This window comes from Mus caroli, unplaced genomic scaffold (assembly GCF_978045245.1).
Source record: "Mus caroli unplaced genomic scaffold, Mus_caroli_1 scaffold_1, whole genome shotgun sequence".
NCBI lineage: Eukaryota > Metazoa > Chordata > Mammalia > Rodentia > Muridae > Mus > Mus caroli.
Window position 1 is genome coordinate 173531489 of NW_028227256.1, and position 13368 is coordinate 173544856.

Genomic DNA, 13368 nt, shown 5'->3' on the forward strand with positions numbered 1-13368 from the left:
CTCACACACACAAATAAACTGCAAAAATTATTAGCAATGACTTCCTATAGGGAATAGAATTAAAAATTGGGGCTTGAGAGGGCAAGCTGGAAGAAGACCTTTTTGATTTTTGTTTGTCTTTTTGTATAACAGTGTCAGCCTTCTATATTGATTTATTATTTTGCTATGTACTCAGATGATATAACAATTAAAAGACAAAAAACTATGCCATCATAGTTATGGCGTATAAATGGCTTGTGCTTGTGGCTCCGTAGGAAGAAGGAAAATGGAAAAATAAAAGACAGATGATTTGCCCCTGCTGAAGAGTGCAAGCAGTTTGCCTCTCCCCGTGGTTTCTTTTATTATCATAATGTTTGCATAATTTCAGGCTGTAAAAACAAAAGACCAGCTGTTTGAAATACGATTTGGAAGTAAATAAAGTATAAATAATATATTCGTGTATGACAGAGTGGAGAAGTATTGAATCAAGAACATACAGGGATCAGAGACAGAGCCCTAAGAAGGCTAATGCCTCACCAGCCACTCAGAGAAGGAAGCCTCCGGAGACATGTGGGTTGTGGTTTGCTAGGAAGATAGATCTAACTGAGTGGGAGATGCTTTTTGTGGCGGCGAATTTTAATTGTCACCTTGCCACAACCTAGAATCACCAGGAAGGAAGATCTCGGGGAGGGGTTGCCTAGTTCCAGTTGGCCTGTAAGCACACCTGTAAGGATTCTCTCGGTTGCAGTGGTTGATGTGGGCAAGCCCAGTCTGAAAGTGGGCCACCGCATTTCCCATGGCGAAGGAGCAGAGAAAGCTAAATGAGCAGTAGGCATTCATTTGTCTCTCTCTGCTCTTGACTGTGGGTGTGTTTTTATAATTTCCTTCTGCCTTGACGCCCCTGCTCTGATGGATTCAAACCTGAAATTGTCAGTTAAGACGAATCCATTCTCCCCTAACTTGCTTTGGTCAAGTTGTCTCATTACAGCAACAGAAATAAAATGAGGACATGTTTTAACCTTGGAGACTACAAAGCCTCTGTCACTGTTGTCCTTTTAGGAGATGATAAAGTCCTCCGGCTGTGGCACCCCAACATCAGCACTAAGCCAGTCGGGAAGCTGGTGGGTCACATGTTCAGCATCACTGAGATCGCAAGCAATGAGAAGGAGCAACACGTCATCAGCCTTTCCTCTGCAAAGGTAACAAGAAAACAATAATGGACCCAAAAGGAGCCTCTTTGTTCTTAAGATCAGCTACATGGAGGCCTAGAATACATGCATACACACACACGTGTGTGTATACATGGACGTATACATACATACATACATATCTACATACAAGCATGCATACCTGGTCACATACATGAATACATACACATACATACATATATACACACATACATATATGGATATATTCATGCATACATACACATATGTATGTATGCATGAACGCATACATGCTTATATACACATACATGCATACATACATACACATATATACATGCATATATATATATATATATATATACATATATATACACACACGCATGGACACATGCATGCATACATACTTCTTCTCTGAAAGAACTGATGGTGGCTGAGAAAAACGATGTCAGCATAGAGAAGAACAGCCACTGTACAGTATAAGAGAGGACATGTTTAAAAAACCTTCATATTGTAAAGAAAAGATAGTATTCTCCTCTGTGGTAAAACACCAGAGGCTCCATTTCTAGATAACTTTGTCATCACCAAGGACAGAAACAAAACAAACAAAAAAACCAAGGATTTCTGTGTTTTTCTTTTTTTAATTTAATTTTATTTTTAATTTATTTTTTACACTCCATATTCCATTCCCCACCCCACCCCAGCCATCCTCTGACTACTCCACATCCCACACCTCCTCCCCACCCCATCCTGTCTCCACTTGGATGCCCCTACCCCACCCACCACCCCTCCTGGGGCCTCATGTCTCTTGAGGCTGCCTCATCTCTGAATGAAAACAGACCTGGAAGTCCTCTACTGTATGTGTGTTGGGGGCCTCATATCAGCTGGTGTATGCTGTCTGTTTGGTGGTCCAGTGTTTGAGAGACCTTGGGAGTCCAGATTAATTGAGACTGCTGGTCTTCCTACAGAATTGCCCTTCTCCTCAGCTTCTTTCAGCCTTCCCTAATTCAACAACTATCAATATTCAAATATTCAAATATCTGCATCTGACTCTTTCAGATGTTTGTTGGGTCTTTTGGAGTGCAGTCATGATAGATCCCTTTTTGTGAGTACTCTATAGTCTCAGTAATAGTGTCGGGCCTTGGGACCTCCCCTTGAGCTGGATCCCACTTTGGGCCTGTCTCTGGACCTTCTTTTCCTCCTGTTCAAAGTAATACAGAAAGAAAAAAAATAAGTTATAAATGTGAGAAATGAGACTCTTGAATATTTGTAAAATACATTTGTAAAATATATTTGCTTGATTAAATGCAATCTATTTAAACGTTTTAGGAACAATAAGTTAAATGAGTGTGGCTAGTTCTAATAGCGATTACATCTCTTTCTGAGAGAGCTACATTTACATGATTTCTACTCCTCTCCACCCCAACTCCTCCCATTGAGCAACACACCCTCTCAAATTCATCCTTATTTTGCTACATGTATTTACACATGGATATATACAATCTGCTGAGTCCTTTTACCGTTGCTCCTCGTGTGTGTGGTTAGGACTGATTGTTTGGGATTGGATCAGTTACCAGGGCTCAGCCCTGAAGAAGATTGTGTCTCCTTCTCTCAGCAGCCATTACCTGGCTTTATCTCTTCATCCTGGGGTGCGGCCCCGTGAGATTTTCTCCATCCAAATGGATTTGTCAACTAGTGCTGTCATTGTGCAGGTCTTGATTAAGTGACTGTATTGTTGGGATTTCATGGGCACATCTCCTTGACATATATAAAATGTCACTATCTTGGGGGAGACGCTAGTGTTCTGACTCTGATAATCTCCTGCCTCCTTCTTCTAGGTTCCCTCAGTCTCAAGTGTGGGTTGTATTGTAGTTGGGTTGATTGGTGTTGGATACCCATGGTCTGTTCTCGGTATTTTGATGAGTTGTGAATTTCTGTAGTAGTTTCCATTTGGTGTAAAAAGAAGTTGATGGATGTTATAAATTTATACTGAGTTGAATTCCCAGAACCCATGTAAAAGCCAGATGTGTAGCATTAGCATCTGTAACCCCAATGTTCATGCAAGATGGTAGACAGAGACATATATCAGAAAGATAAGATTTTTCTACATGGGAATATGCATTTTCATTAAATTCTAAAAAGCCTTTAATTTCTTTATTTCTTCCTTGACCAAGTTATCACTGAGTAGAGCATTGTTCAGCTTCCATGTGTATGTGTGCTTTCTATTGTTTTTGTTGGTATTTAAGACCAGCCTTAGTCCGTGGTGATCTGATAGGGTGTATAGGATAATTTCAATCTTCTTGTATCTGTTAAGGCCTGTTTTGGGCCAGTTATATGGTTAATTTTGGAGAAGGTACCACGAGGTGTTGAGAAGAAAGTATATTCTTTTGCGTTAGGATGAAATGTTCTATAAATATCTGTGAGATCCATTTGGTTCACAACTTGTGTTAGTTTCTCTGTGTCTCTGTTTAGTTTCTGATTCCATGATCTGCCCATTGCTGAGAGTGGGGTGTTGAAGTCTCACACTGTTACTGTGTGGGGTGCAATGTGTACTTTGAGCTTTAGTAAAGTTTCTTTTATGAATGTGGGTGCCCTTGCATTTGGAGCATACATGTTTAGTATTGAGAGTTCATCTTGGTAGATTTTTCCTTTGACCAGTATGAAGTGTCCTTCCTTATCTTTTTTGATAACATTTGGTTGGAAGTCAATTTTATTTGATAAAATTCTATTCCAGCTTGTTTCTTTGTACCATTTGCTTGGAAAAAAGTGTTTTCCAACCTTTTACTCTGAGGTAATGTCTGCCTTTGTCACTGAGGTGTGTTTCCTGTATGCAGCAAAATGCTGGGTCCTGTTTACATATCCAGTCTATGTATTTTGGAGGGAATTGAGTCCATTGATATTAGGAGATATTAAAGAAAAGTGATTGTTACTTCCTGTTACTTTTGTTGTTAAAGGTAAAATTATGTTTGTGCGGCTATCTTTTTTTGGGCTTGTTGAAAGATTACTCTCTTGCTTTTCCTAGGGTGTAGTTGAGAAATCTCAAGTTTCCCTCCTTGTGTTAGTGTTTTCCACTTATTATCCTTTGAAGGGCTAGATTTATGGAAAGATATTGTGTGAATTTGGTTTTATCATGGAATATCTTGGTTTCTCCGTCTATGGTAATTGAGAGTTTTGATGGGTATAGAAACCTGGGTTGGCATTTGTGTTCTCTTAGGGTCTGTATGACCCTTTTACTCTGAGGTAGTGTCTGCCTTGGATCCTGTGATCCTGAGACCCTGGGTGTGTTGGAGGTCCTGGGAGTCAGGCTGCCTCTGGGACCCTGAGATCCTGAAATTCTCTCTTCTATCTCTTGTATTCTGTTGGTGATGCTTACATTTCTGACTCCTGATCTCTTTCCAAAATTTTCAATCTCCAGGGTTGTCTCCCTTTGTGATTTCTTTATTGTTTGTATTTCCATTTTTATATCCTGGATGGTTCTGTTCAGTTCCTTAACCTGCTTGGTTGTGTTTTCCTGTAATTCTTTAAGGGATTTTTGTGTTTCCTCTTTAAGGGCTTCTAGCTGTTTACCTGTGTTCTCCTGTATTTCTTTAAGGGAGTTATTTATGTCCTTCTTAAAGTTCTCTATCACCATCATGAGAAGTGATTTTTAGATCTGAATCTTGCTTTTCTGGTGTGATGGTGTACCCAGGACTTGCTATGGTGGGAGAATTGAGATCTGATGATGCCAAGTAACCTTGGTTTCTGTTACTTAACGTTCTTATGCTTGCCTCCCGCCATCTGATTATCTCTAGTGCTACCTGCCCTTGCTATATCTGACTGGAGCCTGTCCTTCCTGTGATCCTGGCTATATCAGAGCTCCTTAAAGTTCAGCTGTCTCTGTGATCCTGTGAGTCTGTGATCCTGTAATCCTGAGATCCTGGGTGTGTCAGAGGTCCTGGGAGTCCAGCTGCCTCTGGGACCCTGAGATCCTGGTGTGACCAAGCTCCTAGGATCCTGGGATCCTGAGATCCTGTGGTCCTGGGCGTGTAAGAGAGCCTGGGAGTGGAGCTTCTTCTGGGTGTTGTGGGACTGGCTGATGATGTCTCTCAAAGGGCTTCATCATCTCATACATTTCGAGAATCCTTACAATATAAAATCGTGCAATTCATTGAGTCAACCCAATTTGGTTCAGTAATTAACCTCTTGTGGCCATTGGGTAACATTTAGAAAGGCAGGTCAGATCCCAGACACCCTTGATTTATGATAGACTAATCTGTTCCTAAATTGCTCACTCCATCTAAATGACACTATGACTCTGAGGATGGGCTCTAATGATGAGGTTTGCACTGTGTCACAATGCTCATGTTTCCATTTAAAGAGTACTTATGGTGCGACATGGTGACCCATCATCCTGTTATCTGTCTGTGCTCTGCTATGATATTAATAGCACTTCCATTGGTCATTGTATTTGAGAAGCCCCTCTCCTGATTCTCCAGTCACTGTGTGTGCATGAATGCCGAGTGCCTTGTTAATGTTGTGGCTTTTTTGGATTGGAATGCTGTACTCCTTTCTATGAATCTGACTGATATCAACTCCTAACACTCGGCTTACTCTCTAACAAACACTCATCAAGGGGAAAAAAGTAGTTATTAACGCCTTTGGCTAATAGCAAAGATGTGAAGCTTGCCAGAAGAAAAGCCAGAAGCCACTGCTGGACCTGAACATGCATCCTTTGAAGTATACAATGCTTAATTTTTCAAACTCCCTTTATCATTACTTATTAGTTGTTTCTTACAGAGGGCTGCCAGCAAAGCCCTTTTCTTGTGCTTTTCTATGATGTTTTGTGGCTAGTGATTTTAGTCCCCCACCCCTTTATTCTCAAAGTTTAATCAGTTTCATAATTCAGTGTTTTTCCAATGCTAAAATAATCCCTTTTTAAAATTATTGCATTCCCAATATGTTTGGAAAATCTGCATTTTTACTCTTAATGCTACCAGACCATGATTTTTTTTTTGGTAATTTATGTTCACTTGTACATATGCAAGATTTAACCATGACTCATAAATACTCCATTCTGTCACCCTAAGATTTGTTTAGTGAAAGTGAGAATCTTTTATGTTTGTTCCTTAAACCAAATCAGAGTCTTTCTGAAACGATTTGGTTTATTTTCTTTCTAAGCGTCTCCAGGGCTGAGTGACTCCAGGAGACTCTCCCAAGCTGTGGCACCAGCACCTTCCCTAGAATACTGCCATTCTCTGCTTGCAGCTGTTGAAAGAACACAGCAGGCAGCCATACCCTCATCTGTAGTAGAGCTCTCAAAGGCACCAGCATATTATCATCACCCAAGAATGGCATCTCCAGGCATCTCTCTTACTGTATTTCTTTCTCATTCATTGCCCCTTTCTGTCCCCACGTGGGTTCCATATCTTCAGACAGCCTCCCTTCTGATACTTTCTCAATACTGACTTCTGTTGACATGTCTTCCTCCTCCCTCATGATCCCCATTCTAGTCTTATGACCTATATACACATATAAACCCATGCTCTCAATTTAAAGTCTAGTTTCATTGCAGGAGAAAATACAGAGTAGTTTTTTTCTTTTTCAATCTACTTTATTTCACTTAGCGTGATTTCCAGTTGCACCAGTTTTCTTCTGACTATTGTAACTTCATTTTTCTTGATGGCTGAATGATATTCTATTCTGTGCGTGTAGCATACTTTCTTTTTCCGTTAATCTCTTAATAGACATCTAAATTAGTTCTGTTGTCTGGGTATTGGGAGTAGTGAGGGAAAAATCCAGTGACTAGGGACATACTTTTAAGCAATGGTTTGTAGTCAGTTATTCCATGTTACTATGGGAACCAAGAACCAAGCTGAATCAGAGCATCTGTGTGCTCACAATGTAAATCACTTCTCACTGTACGTTTATTACAACATAATTCACTTTAAAGACTTAATGGTGAGTATAACAATGTGTGCAAACGCTTCTGATTCCTCAGGTCTTCCGGGTGTGGGATATACAGACTCTGTCTGTACTGCAAGTCTTCCACGATAGCCAAGGTGGGCCAGGAGACATGCAGATTTACTCTATGGTATATGATGCCAACCACGGCATGCTCATTACAGGTATGTGCATCTGACAAATTAATTTCATGTCTTTTACATTTTTTTCCGAAAAGATAGCTCTTGAACTCTTACTAGGAAAACACACAAAAAGAAATGACTAAGCATGCTTAGTAACGATAAAAGTATTTCAATTTCTTATCATCCTATGTGAATTGATGAACCTCAACTTTATGAAAATACCGAGTCAGTTCTATAAGATGATGACCTAGGAGTACATGGCCCACATAAAGCAGAAAGGGGTGAGGGAGGTGTGGCTATGTCTAGGGTTCTGGTTTGACTCTTGGGTGCAGTGAATTAGTACTTTCATAAGGTGGTGGTCCTCGCATGTACCAGCATGAACTTGTTTTCTGAAGCAAGACAGTTCTGATAAGGAATTGGCCACTCTGTAAAATGGATAAAAACTTCCTCAACTGCCTTTGCTTCCAGATAAAGAGCAGTGTGTGTGGGGGGGATAATCCAGGAAAATGTGCATTGATTGCCAAATTGTTTTATGCTTTGTTTGTGTTTGTGTTTAGTTTTTCTTTTTTTCAACAGATACACTGAGAAGACAAAGAACCTTGTTAGCCATTTGGTTGGGCTCCTGTTCACATGCACAGCCTTTGTCTTTCTAGAAGAAAGATGGCTATGTCAATAGTAGCTCTACCCTCTGGAACACTAAGTCAAACTTGCTTTCCCCAACCATGCTGCCACTGACCACCGGCTCTGACTTCCTGGGGGACTAATTAAGGCAGGGAAATGATTGGTGCTTTCTCTGTTGGGGAACATAATTATTTTTAATTTTGTGTGGTTTATTTTTCCTGGGTTAGAAGTGAACCATCACTTCATGCTGAACAGATAATTTCCCAGCCTGTAAAACAGAACTTAGTTCCAGTTGTGAATGCCTCTCCTTTATTTGACCTCCTCTGAAATAAACGAATTCATGGCTCTACTCCAATATCACCTCTGAACATGGACAATTGCCCTCCTGGTTACTTGATTTACCATTTCCATCCTGATTATTGTAATGAAGGTTCAGATCCCAAGACAGAGAGGAAAATGGAGAACAGAAAAGCCATAAATGCTTTTGACTTTCATGTACTTTGGGTGGTGCTTAATTTGCAAAAAGCACTGAGCTCTGGGTACTGCTTGATCATTAAAAGAACAGCCATCAGTTTGACATTAGGATTACATAGAGTGTGTTAATTTGTGCATAGAATCAAGTAACATCATATAGAGTAGCTTTCTGAGCCATGGGTAAAACACCACTGTGCTTGCTCAGTAGTTGGTAGGACACGTTGTGGTCCATGTTGTCATGAATTGCTGTTCTTTCTGCTCTTGCTGCTCCTGCTGCTGCTGATGATGATGATGAGGAGGAGGATGAGGAGGATGACAATGACGATGATGAGGAGGATGATGACGATGAGGATGATGACAGCTATTTGATGCCTGCTTTTTCTTTTCCTTTATCTGCATAGTTGACCTTGGAGGCAGGAATTGTTAATTGAACTTTTACAAATGGCAAAACTCAACCTCAAACAATTCAACTGACTGGTAGAATGTTAAAACAGAGCTGAGATTCAATCTCAGACCTTCTGACTCCCGAATCTGCATTTGTCCTTTCTTCCTACATTATTTCTGTTATTGTAGTACAACTAGCCAAAAAGGTAGACAAGTGTCAGCTCTCCACATGCCAGTTAAGTTATGTTAACTGTCAGTATCATGTTAAAGGACTTATGGGGAAGCTCTGATAGCTATCTGTCTATCACGTTTCCAGACACTGCTACTTGAATTGAGTAACATTACTTGAAGAAACATCTCGGTCATTTACAAATGAATAATCTTATTTCATAAAATCTAAACACCTTAAGAAACCAGTAACTTCTGCTAAGACCTTGAGAGTTTCTTTGCAATGATTTGAGACAGTCACTACAGCACCCACAGGGCAACTTTATGTCCACATCAATAAAGTAGGAAGACGTTTTGCTTTTATTTAACCAACACAATGTGCAGGGCTGTGGTAGTTCATGCTTTTAATCTCAACACTCAGGAGGCAGAGGGAGGATCTCTGAGCTTGAGGCCTGTCTGGTGTACAGAGTGAGTTCCAAGCAGCCAGGACTATACAGAGAAATCCTGTCTCAAAAACAAACAAACAACTACAGAATGCTTATTTGCTATCATTATCAATATTTCCATACATTACACTAAACTAAAGAACACAGGTATATGGTTTTGAGACTTAACTGCATCTCCTTGCCCTGGCCATGCTAACTACATGTATTATTATGGTGATTTGGAAATTAATTTTACTATTGATGTTGTAATCACTGGCCTGCAGTCATTCTCATTCATTATATTTAATCAGACCATGCTCACAGCATGTGTTATCATTTGCTGGCTTGAAGAACTGACTCCATTTCAGCAAGCAGAGAAACCCACAATTCAGTGAAAGGCTGGTGGACTGCATCACTGGCCAGGCTGTGCATATGCTGAAGAGGCACAGCAGGGAAGAGGAAAGTAGACTATGAAATTAGGAAAGTGGAGGTCAAAATGACCTGTGTTTGAAAGATAATGAAGTCTCCAGCGAGTGCTTTCCCCTGGCTGAATCACATTTGCTGTGTTTGTCAGAGATGTAGGCAACTATATTCTCACCTCATTAAATGCTAAAGCAGTGGCCTTTTATACTCTAATCTCACTGACCAGATGGTTGGGTCAGATCCTCTGTGAAATTCCAGACTTCTGATACTGACAATTAGGGATGCAATGCTTTTGTAAAAAAATTTCATTCTTTACTTCATTTTTAAGATGTGATGTCACTATGCAACTCAGTTGGCCTAGGACCCATGGTCCTCCTGTTTCAGTCTCCAGAGGGTGGGATTACGGGGATGCACCATCAGACACACCCATCTTTGTGACAGCTCTCTTTTCATTCCTCCTCTTCAGGATCTGGTGTAATAGACATGTATCCTTTGACCAGGATGATACAGGACACAAAGCAGGTTCCTCACACTCATGAACGAGAAGTCAACGTCACGCTTTACAACAAGTACTTCCACCAAGTGCTCACGGTCTGCTCAGAGTCTATAATCAAGGTGAGTCGTGATGGCTTCCTAGGCAGAAAAAGCCTGAGCAGGTGAAATGTTAGCTTTGTGTTGGTGGTCAGGGGGAGGTGTCAAGACAGGATTTCTCTGTGTAGCCTTTGATGTCCTAGAACTTGGTTGGGAGATCAGGCTGAGGTCAAGTTCAAAGATCCACCTGACTCTGCCTCCTGAATGCACCAGCACCACTTGGCTGAATTGTTATCTTCTTCTAGGTAAAATAGCAAGTTTTATATGTAGTGGTCCACAGACTGAAATTAAAGCTCTCTTTAATTTCATGAATACATGATGAAGTGTTTTAAGCCAGTTCAGGCCATGTGGCTGGTTTAATACTGCCAGATAACACAATAGAAATTTAAAAATATTACTATATTTATTTTGTGTTGGAAGGGGTATGTGTCTACAACTTGTAGGAGATGTTTCTCACCTTCTACCATGTTGGTTTCATGGATAGAACTCAGGTCAGTTGACTTGGTGGTAGGCGTCTTTACTTCCTGAGCCAAATAGAAATGTCAAAGGAAATATAGTAAGGAGAAAGAACCAGCTTGTATTTTAATTTCACTAGAGGGTGCATGCCAAAGAGAAAGGGGAAGACATGTAATAGGCATGCACCATAACTCTATGCAGGGTATGTGCCAAGACCATTGAGTCTATGATATCATTTAAAATCTCATGAAAGATATGGGCATTTAGACAGTCTTCAATTCTAATGATGGGAAAGATGGGACTCAAATATAAATGACTGCCACAGCTACTATTGCTCCCATAGAGGTGGTATATGAGGCTGGCTGTGTCTACTGTGTGTACTCATGCTTTGGGCTCTGTACCTCTAATCCTGTATTGCTGTGTTGAGTGATATATTACTAATTATGTCTGTCATTACAACCACTGAAACCACCTAGCAGTGATATCTAGAGGTGTGTGTATATGGTTTCCACTGTTATCTCATGAATGCACTAAGAGGAGGCCTATGGACCTGAAATCAGCTGCCCTTCGGGAACCTGCTAAATATATATGTATATATATTTGCTGCTGCTGCTACAGATAAAATAGACTAAAGTAAACCCTATCCTACACTCATGTAATAATGTGCTTTTACCCATGATCTGTCTTATCTTTCCCAACAGAAGATAGAGAGAAGTATAGTTTTTCTACCATATTAAATGGAGAGGAGTTGTAGCTCAGACTTGGAGATGGGTGATCTCAGGATCCCTTTATGCAGGGAACCACATTCCTCTCTCTCCCCTAAGGACTTTGTCTATCACAACACTGTAGTCTCTGGGCCAGACTGACTTCATCTCAATCTTGGCTCTATTACTTCCCAGGCAGTGGCCAATTCAGCTGCTTCCTCTCCTTTCTTCACCTGGCTGCCATAACTTCCCATCCATTCCCTGGGAAAAAGGTGCCCCTCTCTGCCTGTGGCCCTCTGGGGTGTACTGCCCAACTCCCACCAGCTCAAGAGCTGCCAAGGAGTTCAACTGCTCACCAACCAGAAAATTGACACCTGAACTTGGCACAGCCACAAAGTAGGAGCGATGTAGATGATAGCTCTACAGATCTATGCCCTCTGCATGCTTCCAAGCGGAGGAGTTGCTGAAGCATTGATGTTTCTGGACTCTTCCTGACACTGCCTTGCTGTTTCACAGAGGGTCCATCTGACTCTTATCACAACCCCCTTTGCTGTCACTGTGTCTCATATTTTTAGTCACAGAACTTCCTAAAATGACCAGTGAACTCTTTCTTTAGGATTTCTCCACATAGTATGCTGCTCACCGCACTTTTAGCCTCTCACTGTTGAAGCTGCTATGGACTTAATGAAGACTGTTAATTCTTGTATTTCTATCCTGCTGCCGCCTTTTCATCACCCTTAGAGTAATATTGTAATGTCCATTACTGAAACTAAATACTCAAGACAGGGAAGGAAATCACTGCTTTGGTACAGGGTCTAGAAGTTTCTGTCAGCGGTGGACAGGCCCAGTGGCTTTGGACAGTTGATGAAGCAACACATTGTGATAATATGTGAGAGGGAGCATGCTTCTTGCCTCATGGTAGTCAGGAAGTGAAAGAGAGGAATGGGAGAGGCAGATGGGTGGACTCCTTCAAAAGCATGTCTCCCAGTTATCTAAAGCCTCCATGTGACCACTCTCCTGCAATCGGCGACTGCCTCAGCTTCTTGATATGCAGCAGATATGCAGCACAGTCACCGATAACACGAGTCATCTTTCATAGCTTGCCTTTGAGCAAGCCGACACTCAAGCAGGGTACAGGGAAAAGTGTGCGATGTGCAGAGTACTACTTTGACTTTTTTGAAAATGGTAAAGGCTTTGCTAGGAAATGAAGGGCAGCATATATATGGAATACCTGGTTTTGCTGATGTTTTCCTTTTCTATAGGTATGGGAACTTGAGACTGGTCTCCAAATATACCAAATTCTAGACCCTCATGGCCTCAGTATTGAACTAACCTGTGCAGCTATTGACGAAAGTGGATATCTTTTTGCCACAGGAGCATATAATGGTGAGACAAGTGTTTGGAATGAGACATCTCCACTTTAGCATCTTGAGAATTTGTGTAGAAATGTCTAAGTTTAGGAGGTTAAGGGAAAGTATGAATCAGGCTGACATGTAGGCAATCCAGAGAGATTGCTATGCCTAGGTGAATAGCAAGAGTCTTCTTTCATGGCCACTAATGTCTTGATATTGATGTGAAAAACAAACCAGTAACTTACATTCTATTTGCCTGTTTGGTGCAACAATGTGCAAAAGCCTTTTACATATGACATGTGTATAAAAATACCCTAATGAAACCCATTGCTTTATGGTAACTTTTAAAACTAGTTATAAAAATACAATCCAAAGCTTTTCATCATTAAACATATAAATCAGTATACTGGCCCACAGAGTACCACCTACATTTTCAGTTTTTATGTGTCTAACTACTTACAATGAATTAATACATGATGGAAAGCCATGTCACACTGTACTTAGGACTGAAGAGAATTTCATGTGTGCCACCTCAGGGAAATAGCTATGTTGCCCTAAATCATTCT

General features: G+C 40.8%; 1 protein-coding gene across 2 annotated transcripts in view; it reads left to right on the forward strand.

Annotated features, from left to right (window-relative positions):
• The window catches only part of Wdr64 (WD repeat domain 64), a 124038-nt gene that overhangs the window by 63078 nt on the left and 47592 nt on the right, over positions 1-13368 (forward strand). For both annotated transcript variants that reach the window (XR_015046592.1, XM_021175403.2), the window contains exons 10-13: positions 1039-1178; positions 7120-7246; positions 10166-10314; positions 12713-12836. Coding sequence is in view for 1 of the 2 variants with exons in the window: in XM_021175403.2 (XP_021031062.1) it covers positions 1039-1178; positions 7120-7246; positions 10166-10314; positions 12713-12836 (540 nt within the window). In the remaining variant the exon portion in view is untranslated. The remainder of the gene's footprint in view (positions 1-1038; positions 1179-7119; positions 7247-10165; positions 10315-12712; positions 12837-13368) is intronic.